Source organism: Sinohyriopsis cumingii, chromosome 4 (genome assembly GCF_028554795.1).
Source record: "Sinohyriopsis cumingii isolate HCF-2022 chromosome 4, ASM2855479v2, whole genome shotgun sequence".
NCBI lineage: Eukaryota > Metazoa > Mollusca > Bivalvia > Unionida > Unionidae > Sinohyriopsis > Sinohyriopsis cumingii.
In genome coordinates this window covers 5928341-5947764 of record NC_142964.1, presented here as the reverse complement: position 1 = coordinate 5947764, position 19424 = coordinate 5928341, and the positions used below count along the sequence as shown (strand labels likewise).

General features: G+C 36.3%; 1 protein-coding gene across 1 annotated transcript in view; it reads left to right on the top strand.

Annotated features, from left to right (window-relative positions):
* The window catches only part of LOC149800571 (U3 small nucleolar RNA-associated protein 15 homolog), a 141327-nt gene extending 124085 nt beyond the window's left edge, over positions 1-17242 (top strand). The window contains exons 9-13 of the mRNA XM_089954516.1: positions 1442-1588; positions 1969-2070; positions 6231-6364; positions 8923-8981; positions 13705-17242. Coding sequence (XP_089810642.1) covers positions 1442-1588; positions 1969-2070; positions 6231-6364; positions 8923-8981; positions 13705-13922 — 660 coding nt within the window. The 3' untranslated portion in view covers positions 13923-17242. The remainder of the gene's footprint in view (positions 1-1441; positions 1589-1968; positions 2071-6230; positions 6365-8922; positions 8982-13704) is intronic.
* The last annotated feature ends 2182 nt before the right edge of the window (positions 17243-19424 follow it).

Below are 19424 nucleotides of genomic sequence, written 5' to 3'. Positions count from 1 at the left end.
GAAGAACCCAGGAAAACCATGGTAAAAGCTACCAGCCCATGGGAAGCTATTGGTAAGCCTTTTCACATACCCACACTGGCCAAGCCCCAGGCTCAAAACCCCCATGGATAGAGTCATCCAAAATTGATCATGATATGTCTGAATCCAATGAAAAAGATTAATCTAAGAGAAATGTACATACAGACTTAGCACAGTTACCATATATACTCGTTTTTGAGTTTAGTCAAATGCAGACAGCAAAGATTCTGATCTGCTGTAGCATAATGTGCCTGCAGATCAGATCTGAGTTGTTTGTTCTACTGATTAGTCCAAACAAACTGCACAGACCCATTTCAGCGGGTGCATTATGGGTCTATTCAGTTTGCACTTGGGCTGATCTAGTAAGCAAGTTGGTTTCAGTGCGCATCAGTAGATGTGTCAAGGTAGCAAAGTGGTGTCTATATAAATTTTCATGCTGCATGATTCCATCTAAATCTGTAGGCTTTAGGATAAAATCTCACAAATTTATTAAACAATATATGCATACACAAAATAGCTGGTACAACTTATTTAGGGTTCAACATCAAAAATAGGGTTTATTGTTTTCCATTTTTACATGCCTACCATAAGGCAGAGCATATTTTATTATAAAGTTGTCTGTTCATCTATCTGTTTGCTACCAATTTCATTTCCACACAATAACTCAAGTTATCCACTAACTACAGTTATCAAACTGTGTGGCTGGCCTGCACTTGGAGTCAATTTTAGGATGAAAAAGTCAAAGGTCAAGGTGACTGTGATTGAAACTTTGTGGATGGCTTGCACTTAGATAAGGAAGAAGCTTATCGATCATGTGGTCAAAAGGTCAAAGATCATGTCACTGACTGAAAGAAGAGAAATGGTATCTGAACCAAAACTTGAGTTCTCTGTCATTTTAGTTTCCAAATTTTGTGAACGGTTTGCACTTGGGGTAGGAAGAAACCTATTAATTTTAAGGTCAAATGTTAAGGTCACTGACTGAAGAAAAAACATGGTTTCTGCACTCTAACATTAGTTCTAAATAACATGTCTGGACCAGATTTTGTGGCTGGATTGTGCTTGAAGAAAGGAAGAAATCTGGTTTAGAAGATCAAAAGACAATATCATTGTGCTTGAAAAAGAAAAAAAAAATGAGGTATAACTGTGACAGAAAGTGATAATGGTATCAGCACAAAATATTAATTTATTGACCATTTAGATTTACCAGAGTTTATTGTCCAGGTTTGAAGTATTGTGTGGAATATCCAATGTTTGCCCAATTTGAAACTGTTACTCTATTCTGTTAAAAACTAGTCCAACTCCTGTAAGAAATATATGTTAAATGGCATTGTGTGTGAGGGAGGTCTGTTGAAGAGAGCAGTGAAATATGAAAGGGACTGACTTCTCTTTTTATAATATACACTCAATCTTTTGTATATTGTAGCCTGATGATAGTCTGGTTGTTGTGGGTACAGCAGAAGGTCTCTTGTCAATACAGAAGAGAAAACCAGACATAGAACCAGTCAAAATGAAAAAGAAACCAGTCTCATTCAGATATGCTCTGAAAGGGAAGACGTATATTCCAAACAAGGTAGAGATGCCTGTTTCTTACTTTTAAACTGCATAATTTTTTTGATATTGAAAAAGATGTTTGAGTGTCTAGATCTCTTTGTATTTTAATGAAAAACTATAAGTTAGAGTGGTTGACAGATTGAAATCCCATAATTCAATGCTTGATAGAGCTTTGGACTGTGCAGATATGCATATGGCTGATGGTAGATGCACCATCTTAGGGTAAGAAGATATATTCTGAACAATATTTACTACATTAGTGAAAGCTGTTGTGATCTTTCTTCCAGAAACCCATCGTTGCAAAACTTGGTCCATCGAGGACAGTTTTGAGCATAAAATGATTAAAGCTCAATTTTTTAAAAGGCTGCTAAGTAAATCTTTTGTTTGACATCTTTTCAGGGGGACCATGTTGTGGAACACAAACGCAGGGAACATCTTGCCAAATATGACAAATACTTCAAAAGATTTGAACACTCGAAAGCTTTAGATGCTGCACTGTCTGTAAGTATTTTCTTTTTTCCATTTCATGTCTGTATTGCATAAGTGGTCAGTATCAATGTACTGTATTGCATAAGTGGTCGGTATCAATGTACTGTATTGCATAAGTGGTCAGTATCAATGTATTGTGACAGTATCAATAACCTGATTATATAGCCATCACTGTCAGGCATGTTATTTTTGGCATTGTCCATCCATCTGTCTATTAGCATCTTTTTGTCTTACCTACAAGTTTACAATCCACAGAGATATTTTGGTGAAATGCCACCCATGTCTATGTGATGACTAGATGTTGTGTCACTGTGATCAAGCCCTTGGGACAGAGATCAAGGTCATGCAAGGGACACAACTAAGTTAGCAGCCTTAAACCTTCTCTGAGCTGTAACGTTAGAAACGCTGAAGACATTAAGATGAAATTTTAGCTAGATATATGCTAGATGACTTGCACGAAAGAAATATGAAATTTGGAAGTTAAAAGATCATAGGTAAGGTCACTCAAACGGAAAGAAGAAAAATAGTTTCTGTGCAAAATATCAGTTATATACATGAAGGATTATTAAATGTGCCATTCATGGTATTTTGTGTTTCATTTTTTTGTTGAAAATCAATTACACAAGGTTGGAATGGACATGGCAATGTGACCTCGGGAATTTTTTTTTTTAATGTAGAGCTGGTGTTTAGGAAGATAGCAGACTAAAGAAGGAGCAAATATGCATGAGCATGCTTTTATTAAAGTTTATAAAGGTAAATCAAGTAAGAAAATTCTCAGTAGTTTAAATAAATTTCATGCTATCTTTCTTTATAAAGTGTCCTTTGTCCCCCATACCTTTTCCTACTTTAAAATAAAAGTAGCCCAAATTTATCTATCATTTATCACCGTGGGTTTCTGGGAAGATTCTGCCACTAAATATTCTGCATAAAAACCAAATCTTTTACATATCATAATTAGCACAGTGTGAAGTATCACAGCTATACCCCATGTCACACAGTGAGTATCACCTACATCTTCTAGGTCAAGGCCACATTATGGAAAATACATTTGGTGGGTTTTATTGTTGTTAGGTCTGCCAAACAAATCACTTATATGATCCTCATGGGGAAAGAAGACTCCAAGATATTTACTTGTACATGCTGTTTTATTCACATCAGGTATTTTCATACATCTACAAAATTTTCCAGTTAGGAATAATGGTATGCTGTCATGACAATGTTTTGTGCATATATCATTGTATGTCATTGTAAGATTCATGGGTACCATACCTACAGCAACTCATCTTGCATGTAGTTGTCATCATTTTGAAGACTCGTTCAGCGATTTAAAATTTTGGGGATTGTGAGTTGATGGTTTGTGTGGTCTCTATTTTTGACTATATTCCATTCTATTGTACAATGTGTCAAGACAGATGTATAATGTGCCACATTTAGTGCTTTTGTCATCAAAGGTACCTGGCATGTACATTTTGTATCCCCCACCCCACCATTTGGTGTGGATGATACTTATTGCATTCTTGGACCATATGTCATCTGGAATTATCAGGGGATATAGTTATATCTGTCTGCCCACAAACATCTGTACCTTTTTGTATTCACGTTTCTTAGGTTTAGATATCTGTTATGTTTCTGTCCATTTTTCGGTGTATCCATCCACTATCCACATTTGTTTTATGGAGCGTAACATTCAGCCTATTTTGAAACTTGGAAACATGATGGACCTTTGGTCAAAATGTACCATTTTCCTTTTCCTATTTACGCTTCTCAAAACATTGTTATGAAACATAATACACATGTTGGACCATTGGTCAATTTTTACCTTTTGCTATTTACACTTTTCAAGACATCATTATGAAACTTTGTACACATGTTGGATCATTAGTCAAAATGTAACTTTTCCTATTTATACTATTCAAGGTATCTGTATCAAACTTGGTACACTTTGTTGGACCATTGGTCAAAATGTTTTGCTGCTCACAGTTCATCATTTGCAGGACTTACTGTGACATTTTTGGTCCATCTACCCATCTGTTATCCATACTTATTTCCAGAGCACAACTCTCAGAATATTCAAGATATGACTATTAAACTTGGTACACATATTGGACTATTAAACTTGGTACACATATTGGACTGGTTTAACTGAAATTCATACAGGAGATCAAGGTTGTTAATCATGTTATGTACTTTTGATACATATTTAACAGGTGTGTATAACTACCTTAACTTGTTTTGAGAGTAAACTTTGATTTCATGGGTAAAGATTGAGTTTGATGAAAACAGTTGAGTCATTCTCTGAAAGACAGGAAAAAATCATTGTTGATGTACAGTTGCATTGTGGTTGAACAGACGTGATCAGCCGAGTTCCCATCTTTCTCTGGGTGTATTGCCCCTATTTTGGTACACACTCCAGATGGCAGGGTGAAAGTTGATCAGACACTGCCTAGTGGTGTTGGCAGCCAGTTCTTTTCATCACGTCAAAGCCAGATCCAACTGGGGACTCTTTCTCCTGCCTTGCTTGGTGTTGAACTGATGTTTTCCATGTTTGGTTAATCTGGGCCTCATGCAAAAAGTTGGGTGAAAGCAGCTGTGTGTCCTGTGCAACCCCAAAACCCTGGGATTCCTCCATCCTTATAAAATGTTTCAGTGTAGCCGTTTTCTGTCACGTAGCATGTCATTCATCTTGCCAGCACCAAGAAGATGATATAGTACAGAACTGAGTGATGAGTTGGTGGTTCTGTCTGTCTTTTGCATAAGGCATCTGCCTGTTGCAAACATGATGGCATCTTTCTCTTTCTCTGATTACTTGGAGGAGACACCTACAAATGTCTTGGTAGCTTTGTGCATTTCCTGTATAGCTTGTAGGTTAGCACAGTTGGTCCTGGCACAGAACAAGATCGTGCTTTCCATACCACTTCATGCACATTGGTGTTCAGGGTTTTCAGGGGCATTTCTTCTGTAAGAAACCTATGCCAGTCTCTGAATGGTTCATGTCTGTTTGCATCATTGTGGGTTTCACTCAGGAAATGCTCTACCTCTTCCTTATTGACTTTTCTTTGCCTAACAGGATTAAGGTACATTGTATGGGTTGGAGATGAATGCTGAGCTCTTTCACAATTAAAGAATAAGTTCCATTAAACAGTTGATCATTCTGTAAAAGACAGAGGAAAAATAAATATAATAAACCCAATATTCACTTAAATATTTGTTTACAACTATAACTTTGCACTACTGCAGAGCAAAAGAAGAGAGTAGTATGTTTGATTATAATAGCAAATCACTCCACCCCTACAGTGTAATGGGTCAGCTCCAGTCAGTGTTAGCACACAGTGACAAGTTCCAGTGTATAGGGTAATGATATTAAGTTGCTGTCTGACCAGAGAATAAAAAAGATTAATATGCAAGGGGGGTGGGGGTTTGGTGTTACTTGTAAGTGGCAATGATCAAAATGGCTCCTGACAATTCAGGGATAAACTTGTTTCCGCAGGGGTGTTGCACTGATGGTCTGTTATTTTCCCAGAAGCATTTAGGTTAATTAATTAATTTACAAATTTGGGTGGAAACAGGTAGGTTAATTAATTGATTTACAAATTTGGATCGGAAACAGGTAGGTTAATTGATTTACAATTTTGGGTCGGAAACTTTTCCACTGCGTTCTTTGGCTGCATATACCAGATGACTGAACAAACATGTTGGCTATTGTTTGCCTTGCAGCGAACAACAATGCTATACAGGATTCATCTAAGACAAACTCAAGACTTGATGACTTTATTATTGATGGTTCAGTCATTAGCTAGATTAATATTTATCAGCTTTTTAAGAAGATAACATCTTGTTTATTTTGACACAAAAACTTGGTAATCCTTAAAGCAGTTGATGAAATTAGTATACATCAGAATGAGGTCATAGTGATCTGCTTGTCACGCTCAAGAAATTACATTGTTCTTATATTTAGCTCAGTTTCTCTGACATGTTTTTTGTATAGTTATGGAACTTTATGAGTATCTTCATTATGAAGGGCACTACCTATTACTGGCAAAATAGGTTATGGTGCATGCTTTTCTTATTGTTTCAACTTCGCAGACTTTCTGGATTATGCCATAGAAAAAAACAGATGATGTAGGATTCCATTGAATTCTTGCGCAGTTTTTGCATGTACTTTATAATTTCAGCCAATCAACAGAAGAACAAAGCCAGAGATCCCAATGAGTGTGCTCCAGGAATTGATCCGTCGTAGTGGAATCAGAGCTGCTTTGGCTGGTTACAATGAAACGCAGCAGACAATTATCATCAAGTTCATTCAGAGGTAGGGATGGGTTTAAGTTATTTGTCTGACTACCAGATCTAGAATCCAGGTCCATAACTGGAGAAGTGCCCTGTATTGGAAGTTATAAAATGACCTGAGTATGACATTTTTAGATCAACCAATGAATGATGTTACCAGTACTTTGATATCTTACATTTTTTATACTGTGGTTGAGTGTATCATGTTATATTCCATCTGTTGTTTTTTTTTCCCTTTTTGTTTACACTCGGTAGCTCAAACTGTGTACCATCAACCATTACCAAACTTTTTTGTAGCTTGCATTTGGGCAAGTAAGAGGCCATCTAAGATCAAGGTCATAGTGGCTGAATGAAGGAAAACCATTTGAACACAATAACTTGAATTAAATCACAGCTACTGTTTCTAAACTTAGTAAATGGCATGCATTTACATAAGAAAGACAACTATTGATTAGGTGGTCAAAAGGTGAAAGGTTAAGGTAACCATAGCATTTATAAAAAGAATAAGAAAGACAGCTGTTCATTAGGTGGTCAAAAGGTGAAAGGTTAAGGTAACCATAGCATTTATAAAAAGAATAATGGTTTCTGCTTGTTGTCTTCAGTTCTTTGCCATCAGTTTTGACCATTCTTTGTAGATGTTGTGCAATTGAGACCAGGAAGACACTTATTCATTATGTGTCAAAAGTCAAAGTTCAGGGTTACAAGGACTGAAAGAGGGGTACTATTTACACAAAAATACTTAAGTTTTCTACCACTTGTATTGGCCACACTTTGATGGTGGCTTGAATTTGAGACAGGTCCACACTTGTCTTGTCTACACTTTAATGGTGGCTTGCTTTTCAGACAGTTCCATGCTTACCTTGGCTACACTTGGATGGTGGCTTGTACTTGCGACAAGCCAATAATCATTGCATGGTTATCAAAGAAAAAAAAGGGTCTTAACTTACAGAGTTCTGATCAAGAAGGACCTGTCTTGTACCCAAGTAGTTATCCCCCCCCCCAGTTTAGTCTGTTTATACACAAGTACAACTAGTTAAGCCCCACAGTTCATTCAGTTCTTATATGTACAACTAGGTAACCCCACAGTTCAGTCAGTTCTTATATGCACGGCTAGGTATCCCAACAATTCAGTATGTTCTTAGATAAGTATGACTAGGTATCCCAACAGTTCAGTATGTTCTTAGATAAGTACGACTAGGTATCCCAACAGTTCAGTATGTTCTTAGATAAGTACGACTAGGTATCCCAACAGTTCAGTATGTTCTTAGATAAGTACGACTCCACAATTCAGTCTATTCTTGTACAAGTGTAAGTAAATCCACAGTTCAGTCTGGATTTTGTTTATATAAGTACAAGTAGGTAACCCCAGAGTTAAGTAAATCCACAGTTCAGTCTGGATTTTGTTTATATAAGTACAAGTAGGTAACCCCAGAGTTAAGTAAATCCACAGTTCAGTCTGGATTTTGTATATATAAGTACAAGTAGGTAACCCCAGAGTTAAGTAAATCCACAGTTCAGTCTGGATTTTGTATATATAAGTACAAGTAGGTAACCCCAGAGTTAAGTAAATCCACAGTTCAGTCTGGATTTTGTTTATATAAGTACAAGTAGGTAACCCCAGAGTTAAGTAAATCCACAGTTCAGTCTGGATTTTGTTTATATAAGTACAAGTAGGTAACCCCAGAGTTAAGTAAATCCACAGTTCAGTCTGGATTTTGTATATATAAGTACAAGTAGGTAACCCCAGAGTTAAGTAAATCCACAGTTCAGTCTGGATTTTGTATATATAAGTACAAGTAGGTAACCCCAGAGTTAAGTAAATCCACAGTTCAGTCTGGATTTTGTTTATATAAGTACAAGTAGGTAACCCCAGAGTTAAGTAAATCCACAGTTCAGTCTGGATTTTGTTTATATAAGTACAAGTAGGTAACCCCAGAGTTAAGTAAATCCACAGTTCAGTCTGGATTTTGTATATATAAGTACAAGTAGGTAACCCCAGAGTTAAGTAAATCCACAGTTCAGTCTGGATTTTGTATATATAAGTACAAGTAGGTAACCCCAGAGTTAAGTAAATCCACAGTTCAGTCTGGATTTTGTTTATATAAGTACAAGTAGGCAACCCCAGAGTTAAGTAAATCCACAGTTCAGTCTGGATTTTGTTTATATAAGTACAAGTAGGTAACCCCAGAGTTAAGTAAATCCACAGTTCAGTCTGGATTTTGTATATATAAGTACAAGTAGGTAACCCCAGAGTTAAGTAAATCCACAGTTCAGTCTGGATTTTGTTTATGTAAGTACAAGTAGGTAACCCCAGAGTTAAGTAAATCCACAGTTCAGTCTGGATTTTGTTTATACAAGTACAAGTAGGTAACCCCAGAGATAAGTCTATCACCTAACAGCTCAGTCTGATCTCATTTAAAGTAGGAGTAGGTAACCCAAAGTTAAATCTTTTGATATATAAGTACATGTAAGTAACACCATAGTTAAGATTGATAATATATAGGTGCATGTAGGTAACCCCAAAGTTACATCTGATCTTATTTGGAAGTACTAATTTTTAACTTTCCTTTTTCTATCTAGGAACATCAGTAACCCAAACTACCTCCCAGTTCTCCTTGATGTTGCCAATCTTGTACTGGGTAAATATGTTTATATTATTTAAAATTGTATGGTAAATATGGTGCTTGTTATTCGTATGACATTTATATCATATTTTGTATTAGGTTATGTTTTCAGACACAAACGTTCTTTAAGAAATTTGCTTAACATATTATGATGTTTGATAAGAAATTGTTATGCCATTAAGCAGAATGTTTTTAATGATAACTTGAAATTAGTCTCATAAAGTGTTCTTTAAGAAAAAATAACTTATGTAGCTATAATAAGAATTCATTAGAGATGATGCATGATAACAAACCGAAATATACATTTCACGGCTACAAAAACGCTGTATGTTTATTATTGTAAATTATGCTGGACAACCACAATAAGAAGTTATGTAATTCATTGTTAGCGGTAAAGTTCATTTTGTTCATATTGCACCTTCAAATTTATTTCGCACAAATGCTTGCACAAATATACTTAAGGTGTTAGGACTCTAGATGTTAAACTATGTAATGGAAAGAAGCAAAACCAACATGTTTAGTAAAATCAACAAATAATTTTTTTTCTTCTAAGTTACAAAGTGAAAATTTAAGAGACAGTATTGTGAATTAAATCCTAAATGTCTTATCACAAGTCCAGAAGTATAGAATGTTCCGAATGAATGCCAGTAGTCTTAACTGTCCTGATGTGCCATTAGTGTTTAATGTCCTGATGTACCACAGTGATACAGTCCAGAATGTCTTGAATGAGGTCTCAACAGTCCCTGAGTAGTGTTTTAGTCCAAAAAGTCAGTAAGCACTTTGTAATTCCAATGAATAGTTTAAATAATTCTTCTAGAATTATAACTGAATACAACTATAAACTCTGATGATAGATTCCCAAAGACTGAATAATTGTTTAACAAACACATACAGTGTGACCTCGCTATAACGTGCTCTGTTGTAACATGAATTCCAACAAAACATGGTAGTGGCATGGCTCCCGAAATTTCATTTACTATATTACAGGTATTTTTCTCATAAACAAACAAATATTCTTATAAGTATGAAAAATAAATTATGTAAAGAGTTTTATTATCATTTTGGAGAATTGATTGCATATGTTATTCGAACATGAGACGGTTGTGGCATGGCTCCTGAAATGTCATATACATGTATTATTCTCATACACAGACAAGTGTAAACTTTCTTAAAAGTGCAAAAAATAATGTAGAAAATTTATTATCATTTTGGGGAGGAAATGCATATGAATTCGAATATAAACAGTCATGGCGTGGCTCGTGGCTCCTAAAATTTTAAAATTTAACCAATTTCTTACAGTTCTGTGCCAAAATAAACATTGGAAATACGAGTATCTGAACCAGTGGCTGGGCCTTTTGAGAACTTTTATCTTTGTTTATTGTTGAAAGATGACAGCTCATAAGTGTTAATCTTATTATTACTGATCCATGAGCAATGAAGCCATCAAGTCTACTTTGTGTTTGTCTTCAATGCATTCCATTTACAATCGTTGCTCAAACAGTATCCGACATGTTCTCTAAACTGCATACACAACTAAGCAACAATAAATGCTGCGGTTAATAAAAGATTCTCACCAGAATTTATAAATCAATTAATTTAAGTACATTGCTTATCATCAAAGTCAATTGCCAAGCTCAGCTTTGTCATATTATCGGGCAACGATTTATAAAACATCAAAGAAACGAAGCCGTCAACATGTGCGTGTGGCTTGGCAGTGTTGTTTTATGCAATCAGTTGACTAATGAATAATGTCGTCCATTTCCTACAAATATACCCCCATTTATTATTGACAATTATTCTTGCTGTAGTCCTTCAAACTAATAGGTGTAAAAAGTGTTAATTAGTGAAACACTGAATGGAAAATGGGAAACGGAAATGTAAAGCTTTTACTGTTAAAGAAAAGATTGAAGCTTTGGACAGGATTAAGTCGGTGTTAGACAATCACAAGTAGCTAGAGATTTAAGTGTGAATGAATCAACTGTTCAAGGATGGAAGAGGGAAGAAGCGAAATTAAGAGAGATGGTTGTGGATATGCAAGAGGAAAAAAAGCAAGACTAGCAGGAGACACTCAGCTTGATGCAGCCCTATATCAGTGGTTAGGGCTGAAGGAGTGCCTATATCAGGACCAACTGTAAAGGCACAAGCTGAAAAATTATACACCTACTTACATTGGCAAGATTCCAGCTTCAAAGCAAGCAATGGATGGCTAAACTGTTTTAAGAAGCGACATGGGATTAGCCACATGACAGTTTCTGGAGAAATCCACTCATCAGATTCTGAAGCTGCTATGAACTATTCAGATGAATTGAGGGAAATAATAGAGGAAGGTGGATATTCCCCAGAGCAGATTTACAATTGTGATGAAACTGGATTTTCCTACAAAAAGATGCCTGATAACACCCTAGCTGTGAAAAAAGATGAACATAAACCTGAAGGGGTGATTAACTTTGCTGTTTTATGTAAATAAAATGGGAAGACACAAACTTAAACCACTGTATATCGGAAAGTTCAAGTCTCCTACATGCTTCCATCATTTGAATGTGGAGACCCTACCATTTTCATATGATGCCACAAAAAAATGTTTGGATGACAGCTGCGTTGTTTGAAAAATTGTTTCAAAATAAATTCATACCAGCAGTTCAATCCCACCTCAGAAACGAAGATGGAGCCGAAGGCATTGTTATTATTGGACAACTGCCCCACACACCCACCTTCAAACAGCCTGGTTAGTAAGGATGGGAAAATAAAAGCCATCTTCCTCCCAAAGAATATAACCTCCAGGATTCAGCCTCTGGATCAGGGCATAATATCAGTTTTTAAACTGAATTATAGAAGAGAACTTGTGAAAAAGATTGTTTGATTGTTTACGATGAAGCCTCAGTCCAGGCAACACTACAAAGTTTAAATCTGAAAGAACTAATGTACCATGTCGGCAAATCTTGGGATGCCATAGCGCCCAGCTGCATTGAGAAATGCTGGGAGAAAGGACTTAGGGTAGTATTTACTATTACTCAGGGTAGCATTTACTATTACTCAGGGTAACATCAGCTATATCAGTGATTATGATGATGGTTTATTTGATGGATTTTCTGAGAATGATGTGTTCAAGGCTGAGAAGGCATTGGGGAGCTGATAACAGTCACGCGACAGTGTTGTTGAATGGCTCACGTTTGATAATGACTGCCCAGTTGCAGACCACATTTCAGATGCGGAAATATTCAAAATATTACGTTCAATAACAGCAATTGTGATGATGACAGCGAGGACACCACACCTGAGGATAATCCACCATCAGCAACAGAAGCAGTCAAAATATTGTCTGTGTTCGAATTCTTCAGTTGAGATATATGTATGACTTTGCCAAGAGCAAATGTGAGAGTAGCAGAAAGCATCTGAAAATCAAACAATAATAATGTATTACAATTCACTGATTAGAAAATTTAGTAGTATGAAATTTATACAGACACCATTGATTAACCCTTGGACGTACTGTGTCATCATTCATTATGTAATATTTGCTATTTATTCCATTGAATTCAGTCACATCTTTTACAAAATTATTGAATATTTTAAATCTGTGTACAGATATTTTCGATGGAAATACTTGCATTGTGAATTTAATGTATATGATGAGATTTGCGGGTGAGTACAGAGTGTTGATAATCTGTTCTCTGAATAAAGTAATATATTATATATGCAATCTCTGTTATCACTGCAGGTGTTTTTTTCATTTGATATACATTGATTTAAAATAGTAATTGTGCCAAGGAAGCATGCATTTTTGCACCCATGGTTATTACCCCCCTCCCCAACCCTGCAAATATGTTGGTACTGTACATGGTTGCTTATAAAACGGTTCAGTTCATAACACGGTCAGGTTCTATGGCTCTCAACTACTGTGTTATAGCAGGTCACACTGTATATATGATTGTGTATATATATATATATATACATATACATACATACCTATATACATAAACCGCTCCGGTGTCCTTGTGGTTAGAGCGTCCGCCACAGATGTGGGAGGTTGTGGGATCGATACCCAGCCAAGTCATACCAAAGACTTACAAAAATGGTACTAACAGCTGCCTCACTAGACATCTGTGGACTATCTGTTTTATGAAACATGTTAATATTATTAATCCTTGATTGTTTCTGCATGGATTAAATATAGGCCTTTCTATAGAATTCATGGGGGGTACATCAGTTATTTGTACGCAGGTGGGGTGTGTAAAATATTACGCATGTGTACAGGTAGGGGTCTAGCTTTGCCAGACTTTTGAGTATATACCCCTATAGCTTTCTCCTAAATCGCTGTGAGGAAATTCACCAGGCTTATTACATTTGTGAGAATATAATAATTTTGCTGCCTCTTCCCTGGGGGCTCTGGGAGTTTGGTTGGTTGGTGAGGATGAGGTTAAAGGTTAAATGTACAATAATTACAATTACAGTTTAATATTGACCATACATTATATATGCAGTCATATCAGGATGGCACATAAGTGATGGAATTTTGGCTCACACCCAAGGGTTATGGTCCAGAAAGTGAGTTGATCATTGGGATTGATGATAGCTTTAACTCCATTTCATCCACTTGATTGATGATCCCTATATTTAAAATAGAATATTACAAAAAGTGTGTCAATATGTCATGTAGCCCATATTCAAAATTGCATTTTCCCATGTAATCAAAAAGTCAAACAAACCACTATGCCCTATTTTATATGGCTTCTTTCAGATCTGTACAGTGGTCAGCTGGGTCAGTCCTCTATGGTGGACAAGGCAGTCCAGGAGCTGAAGGAGGCTGTGGACATGGAGGTTAAGTACATGAAGACATTATATGAGATGATAGGCATGATGGATACTCTGTTCTCTGCTTCAGACCTGGCCAACCAGTCCTTGCTGAATGGTCCAGTTAATCTAACACCCTCAGTAGCAGCTCAAAATACACAGTGACAGTACACATTCAGATAGAAGATAAGCAGTGATATAAAAGTGTATGAAGTGTTGACACTACTGATGCTGATACAGCCAAGCGTTGATTATCCAGATTTTCAGATAAACATGTTTTGTCCAGATAGATGGCTGTCAGAATGTATGGTAATAATACAGACACCATTTGTAAACCTTGACATTTTGTTTGGAAAAGTAAAATATCTGGATAGTTGTGTTTAGGTTGTTGATATTTACTGTACTTTCCACAGTTAATACTGTGGGGAAAAAAAACAGAATTATGTGAGTCGAGATTACTTGGTGATTTTGTGGGAGCTGTATTATTTAAAATCCACCCCCCATTCAACACTGTGTGTTGTTTGTGGGGATATTGAAACAGGTAGGTGGATATCCACCATATTTTGGGAGCTTGCATACCAAAGTAAAAGTTGATGATATTGTAATTTTTATACAAGTTGAATCCAACTACAAACTGCACAGAACCAGATCTGTTATCATATAATGCACTGGGAGATCTGGGTCAGTGCAAGTTGTTAGGAGTAATCAGTCAAACTAAACATTGACCTTGATTTGCCAGTGCATTGTGCAATGGGAGGACAAGGTCTGTGTTGTTTGCAGTTGGACTCAACTTAGTGGGTCTGTATGGTAAGTTTATTTATCTGACTATACAGGCACTTATAAAAGAAGACATACAAATTTATCTCTTGCAGGCTAAATTGCAGATGTGACATTTTTATAGTGATAGGGAGGGATATAGAGTTGTTGTTGTTGTTGGGAGGAACTGAGCAACCTTTCCCCAAGCTTTCTAGTAAAAATTTCAGTATAAGAATGAAGAACTTTGGCTTTTCTGTGTAAAACAAACTGTTCCATTTAAATTTGATTCTTGATAGAAAACTATTTATTCTGCCCATAAATGATATTGACCATTAGCTCCAATGGTTGTAGACCAGAAGAGCTTATGGGATGGTCTATTGTCCATCGTTTGTCCATCCACTAGCGCAAGTTTGTTATCCTAAACTACTTGGAGGATTGCCTTGATAGTTGATACACACATTCATTCCATGCCCTAGTTGGTCAGAATGAAAATGTTGCCACATAAATATGGCTACCAGTCTTGAAATCCTAAATGGATTGCCATATCATCAGTAAAAGACTTCTCAAGATGTCTGTTTGGTTGTAAGTGAAAAATTAGAGCCACCACATCAGCCATCTTGAAAATCTCTTTATTTTATAACCCTTCTGAATGGAAAGTCCTATTGACAAGGGGTTGCACCAGAAATTTTATGCTAGTCCTAAATTAACATGGTACTGATTTTATGGCCAATATGGCCTTAGTCCTAAATGAAAATGGTACTGATTTTATGGCCAATATGGCCTTAGTCCTAAATGAAAATGGTACTGATTTTATGGCCAATATGGCCTTTATGAAAATGGCCATCTTGTTATCACTACCTCTCCTGAATGGATGGTCATAATAACATGGGTTTTCATTGAAAGACTTCTTGTGATGTCTAGTAACTCTTAAATAAAAATGTGGCTGATCTGGTGTCTTGAAAATTGTTATTGCAACTTCTCCTGAATGAAATGTAATATTGCCCTGAGGTTTTTACCAGATGACTTGAAATGAGGTCTAGATAGTCCTAAATGAAAATGGAGCTGATCTTGTGTCCATATCACCATCACAGTGATCATGTTGAAAATCTCATTATTGCTAATGATCCTGAATGAAGAAAACAAATATTGTCATGGTTTTTTTTAGAAAAAGGCTTCTTATGATGTATAGTTTGTCCAAAATGAAAATGGTGTTGATTTGGCCAAGAGAAGTATTCTTGAAAGTGGTGTACGACTGGCCATCTTGAAAATGGTGTAGCAGTGGCCGTCTTGAAGTATTTTTTATGACTACTACTGAATGAATGGTTGTATCAACATTGGGTTTCCACCAAACAGAGAGTTGTATCAACATTGGGTTTCCACCAAACAGAGAGTTGTATCAACATTGGGTTTCCACCAAACAGAGAGTTGTATCAACATTGGTTTCCACCAAACAGAGAGTTGTATCAACGTTGGTTTTTTCCTAACAACTCATTATAGTGTCTGGTTGGTCCTAATGATGCCATTCAGACATTCATTGTGTCAACCATAGTGGCCATCTTGAAAATCTTGTTATGACTATTTTTTCTGAATGAAAGATTTCTTATGGTGTCTAGTTGGTTGTGAATAAAAAATGTTGTTGATCAGACTTCTGTTATGAATGCCACAATGATCATCTTGAAAATATTATCACTACTTTTCATGACTGGCTGGTCATCAGACTTCTTATGATGTCTTGTTTTTCAATAGAAATCTGCCGATCTGATATTTAATATGGCAACCATTTCATTTTGAAAATCTTGTTATTGCTGTTCTTCCAAACAGAACGTTGTATCAACATTGGGTTTCCACCAAACATAAAGTTGTATTAACATTGGGTTTCCACCAAATATAAAGTTGTATCAACATTGGGTTTCCACCAAAGTTGTATCATCATTGGGTTTCCATCAGACATAAAGTTGTATCAACAGTGGGTTTCCACAAAACGTAAAGTTGTAACAACATTGGGTTTCCACCAAACAGAAAGTTGTTTCAACATTGGGTTTCCACCAAACAGAAAGTAGTTTCAACATTGGGTTTCCACCAAACAGAAAGTTGTTTCAACATTGGGTTTCCACCAAACAGAAAGTTGTTTCAACATTGGGTTTCCACCAAACATAGAGTTGTATCAACATGGGGTTTCCACCAGAAGACTTATTAAGATGCCTTGTTGGTCCTATATGAAAGTGGTGCCAAGGTGACATTTAACAGCAGCTCTTTTGAATATCTTGTTATAACTGAAGTAAAAGAAGGAAATGGTCTTAGCTTGAAATCCTGGAAATTCTTTTCAGCCAGTAAAGTGTCAATCACTTAGAGGGACTTTTGTTGAAAGTGATGATGTATGGTTGAAGGTGTAGCACTTCTTGGATACTCATTTGCGTCATAGTTGTTGAACATGTTTGGTGTTAGACATCACATTGTTGGCTTCTTTTCCAAATAACATTAAAAAGCTTCTTGCAAAAGCTGAAGAAAATATGTTAGATGGTTAAATGTCCAGTAATTTTAGACCATACTTTCAGTCATAGTAAACTTGCAGTGGTTGGCATGATTGACATAAAGAGTTTATGACCTTAGAGTAATCTCCAAATTGTGATGCTATTCATGTATTGTAGACATTTAATAACATGATGTTATTACAGAGTAAGATTGAATATTCTCAGTATTGCTTGATAAACATATGGGAAATACAAAAACATTGTCATCTTTTTCATTTAATTTGCTTTTAGCTCTGCTGGTCACAAACCAGAAGATCTTATGGGATGGTCTGTCTTCCATCCCTTCCTCCATCATCCATCAATCCATCCTTCATCCATCCATGAATACAGATTTTTTATCACTGCCTTGCTAAACTACTTGGGGGATTGTCATGAAACTTGACACACACATTCATTTCATGCTCTAATTGATCCTAAATAAAACTTGTGTTGCTTGGAAATCAAATATGGACACTACAGCAGCTATCTTGAAAATACTGTAATCGCTGCTCATTCTGAATGTTTGGTCATACCAACAAGGGGTTTATGATCTTTAGCTGGTCTTAAATGAAAATTATGCCAGCCTAATGCCCAATCACAGTCTTAAATGAAAATTATGCCAGTCTAATGCCCAGTCACAGTCTTGTATGAAAATTATGCCAGTCTAATGCCCAATCACAGTCTTAAATGAAAATTATGCCAGTCTAATGCCCAGTCACAGTCTTCAAAATCTTACCTCCTGAATGAAAGGTTATATTGATTCATAGTTTTCAGCAGAAGACTTCTGATGATGTATAATTGGTCTGAAATGAATATGGTGCCAATCTGAATGGATGGTCATATCAACACAGAATAATCACTGAAGACTTCTTATTATGTCGAGTTGATCATAATTGAAATTAGTGCCCATCTGACAGACAGTGTGGACACCACAACAGCCATTTTGGAAATTAGGTAATTGCTACTCCTGAATGGTAAGTCATATTGAAATGAGATTTTCCACCAGAAAATGTGATGTTGGTCCTAAATGCATACTTGCCAACCAGTAAGCTTTTTGACATAATCATTATGCAGTTTTCCACTAAATTACATTTTATGGTGGCTGTATAAGGATTATACATTTTTAGTACATTAAAATAAATAAAAATTAAGCAATAAAAAGTTGTTTTTTCTTTTGTATCACCCTCATGTACATTGGAGAATATTCTTAAAAAAGATGACTGTTTTGTAATAATAGAGTAAGACTGCTTTCATAATTTGATTTTTATCGCAACTGTATATGACCCTTTTCAAAGAAAACAGTGGGTTTCTTCAATATGAACATAGGGACCCCGAGTGGCCGAGTGGTCTAAAGCGCTTTCCGTTACGGATCACTGCCATCTCACCTGTGCCGGCGTGGGTTCGAGTCTCCGATTCGGTCAATGTGGGTATGTGAGAAAGCTTGCCAGTAACTTCTCGTGGGTCGGTGGTTCTTTCCGGGATTTTCCCGGGTTCTTCCTCCACCATTAATACTGTATATTGTGCTGAAAAAATGGCGTTAAACCCTACAACAACATGAACATTGCCTTATAGATTTATTATATTGATGAACTAGGTCAATAGCAGACCAGTCAATACTTTAATTAAAAAAATGGCACCAGTTGTTAAATGAAACAACTTTGCAGAGTTGTGAATGTTTTATATATGACGGAAAATGTTGGGGCAGATTGATCTTTGCAAAGTTCAAAACATGTCAGATAAGATAAAAATTACAAATCGACTTACCGCTCCAGTGGCCTAGTGGTTAGAGCGTCCGCCTCGGAAGTGGGAGGTCGTGGTTTCGATCCGAGGCCGAGTCATACCAAAAACTTACAAAAATGGTACTGACATCTGCCTTGCTTGGCGCTCAGCATTAAGAGGTTAGTGTTAGGACTGGTCGGTCTGGTGTCCGGATAATGTAACTGCGTGGGACATCATGCTACATGTCTGCGGCATGATGTCCCAGTGCTAGACATCACTATAAACTGCCACACTGCAGACATTGTAGCAATATGACTGAAAACTGTTAAAGCTACGTTAAAAATCCTAATCACACACACAAATTGACTCAACTTTACCAACTTTACAAGAAGAATTTGAGAGTAATGTAATACAGCATTCAGAGCACAAGATTATACTCAATGCAGAATTCCAGTTCACGATCATTCAGCAAAAGTTAAACTAGATAAAGTGAGTGTTGAATATAGATACTTTTTCAGCATATTTTGTGTCTGTATTATGATTCTAATCCATAGGGATATTGTGCTTTGTGACAAGAATTGTGGCCAGCTGCAGAGCCAGGTTAAAAACAAAAAAAAAAATATTTTGTTTGTAAATGCATATAGATTACACTTTTTATCCCCAAATTACACTTTTTACCACT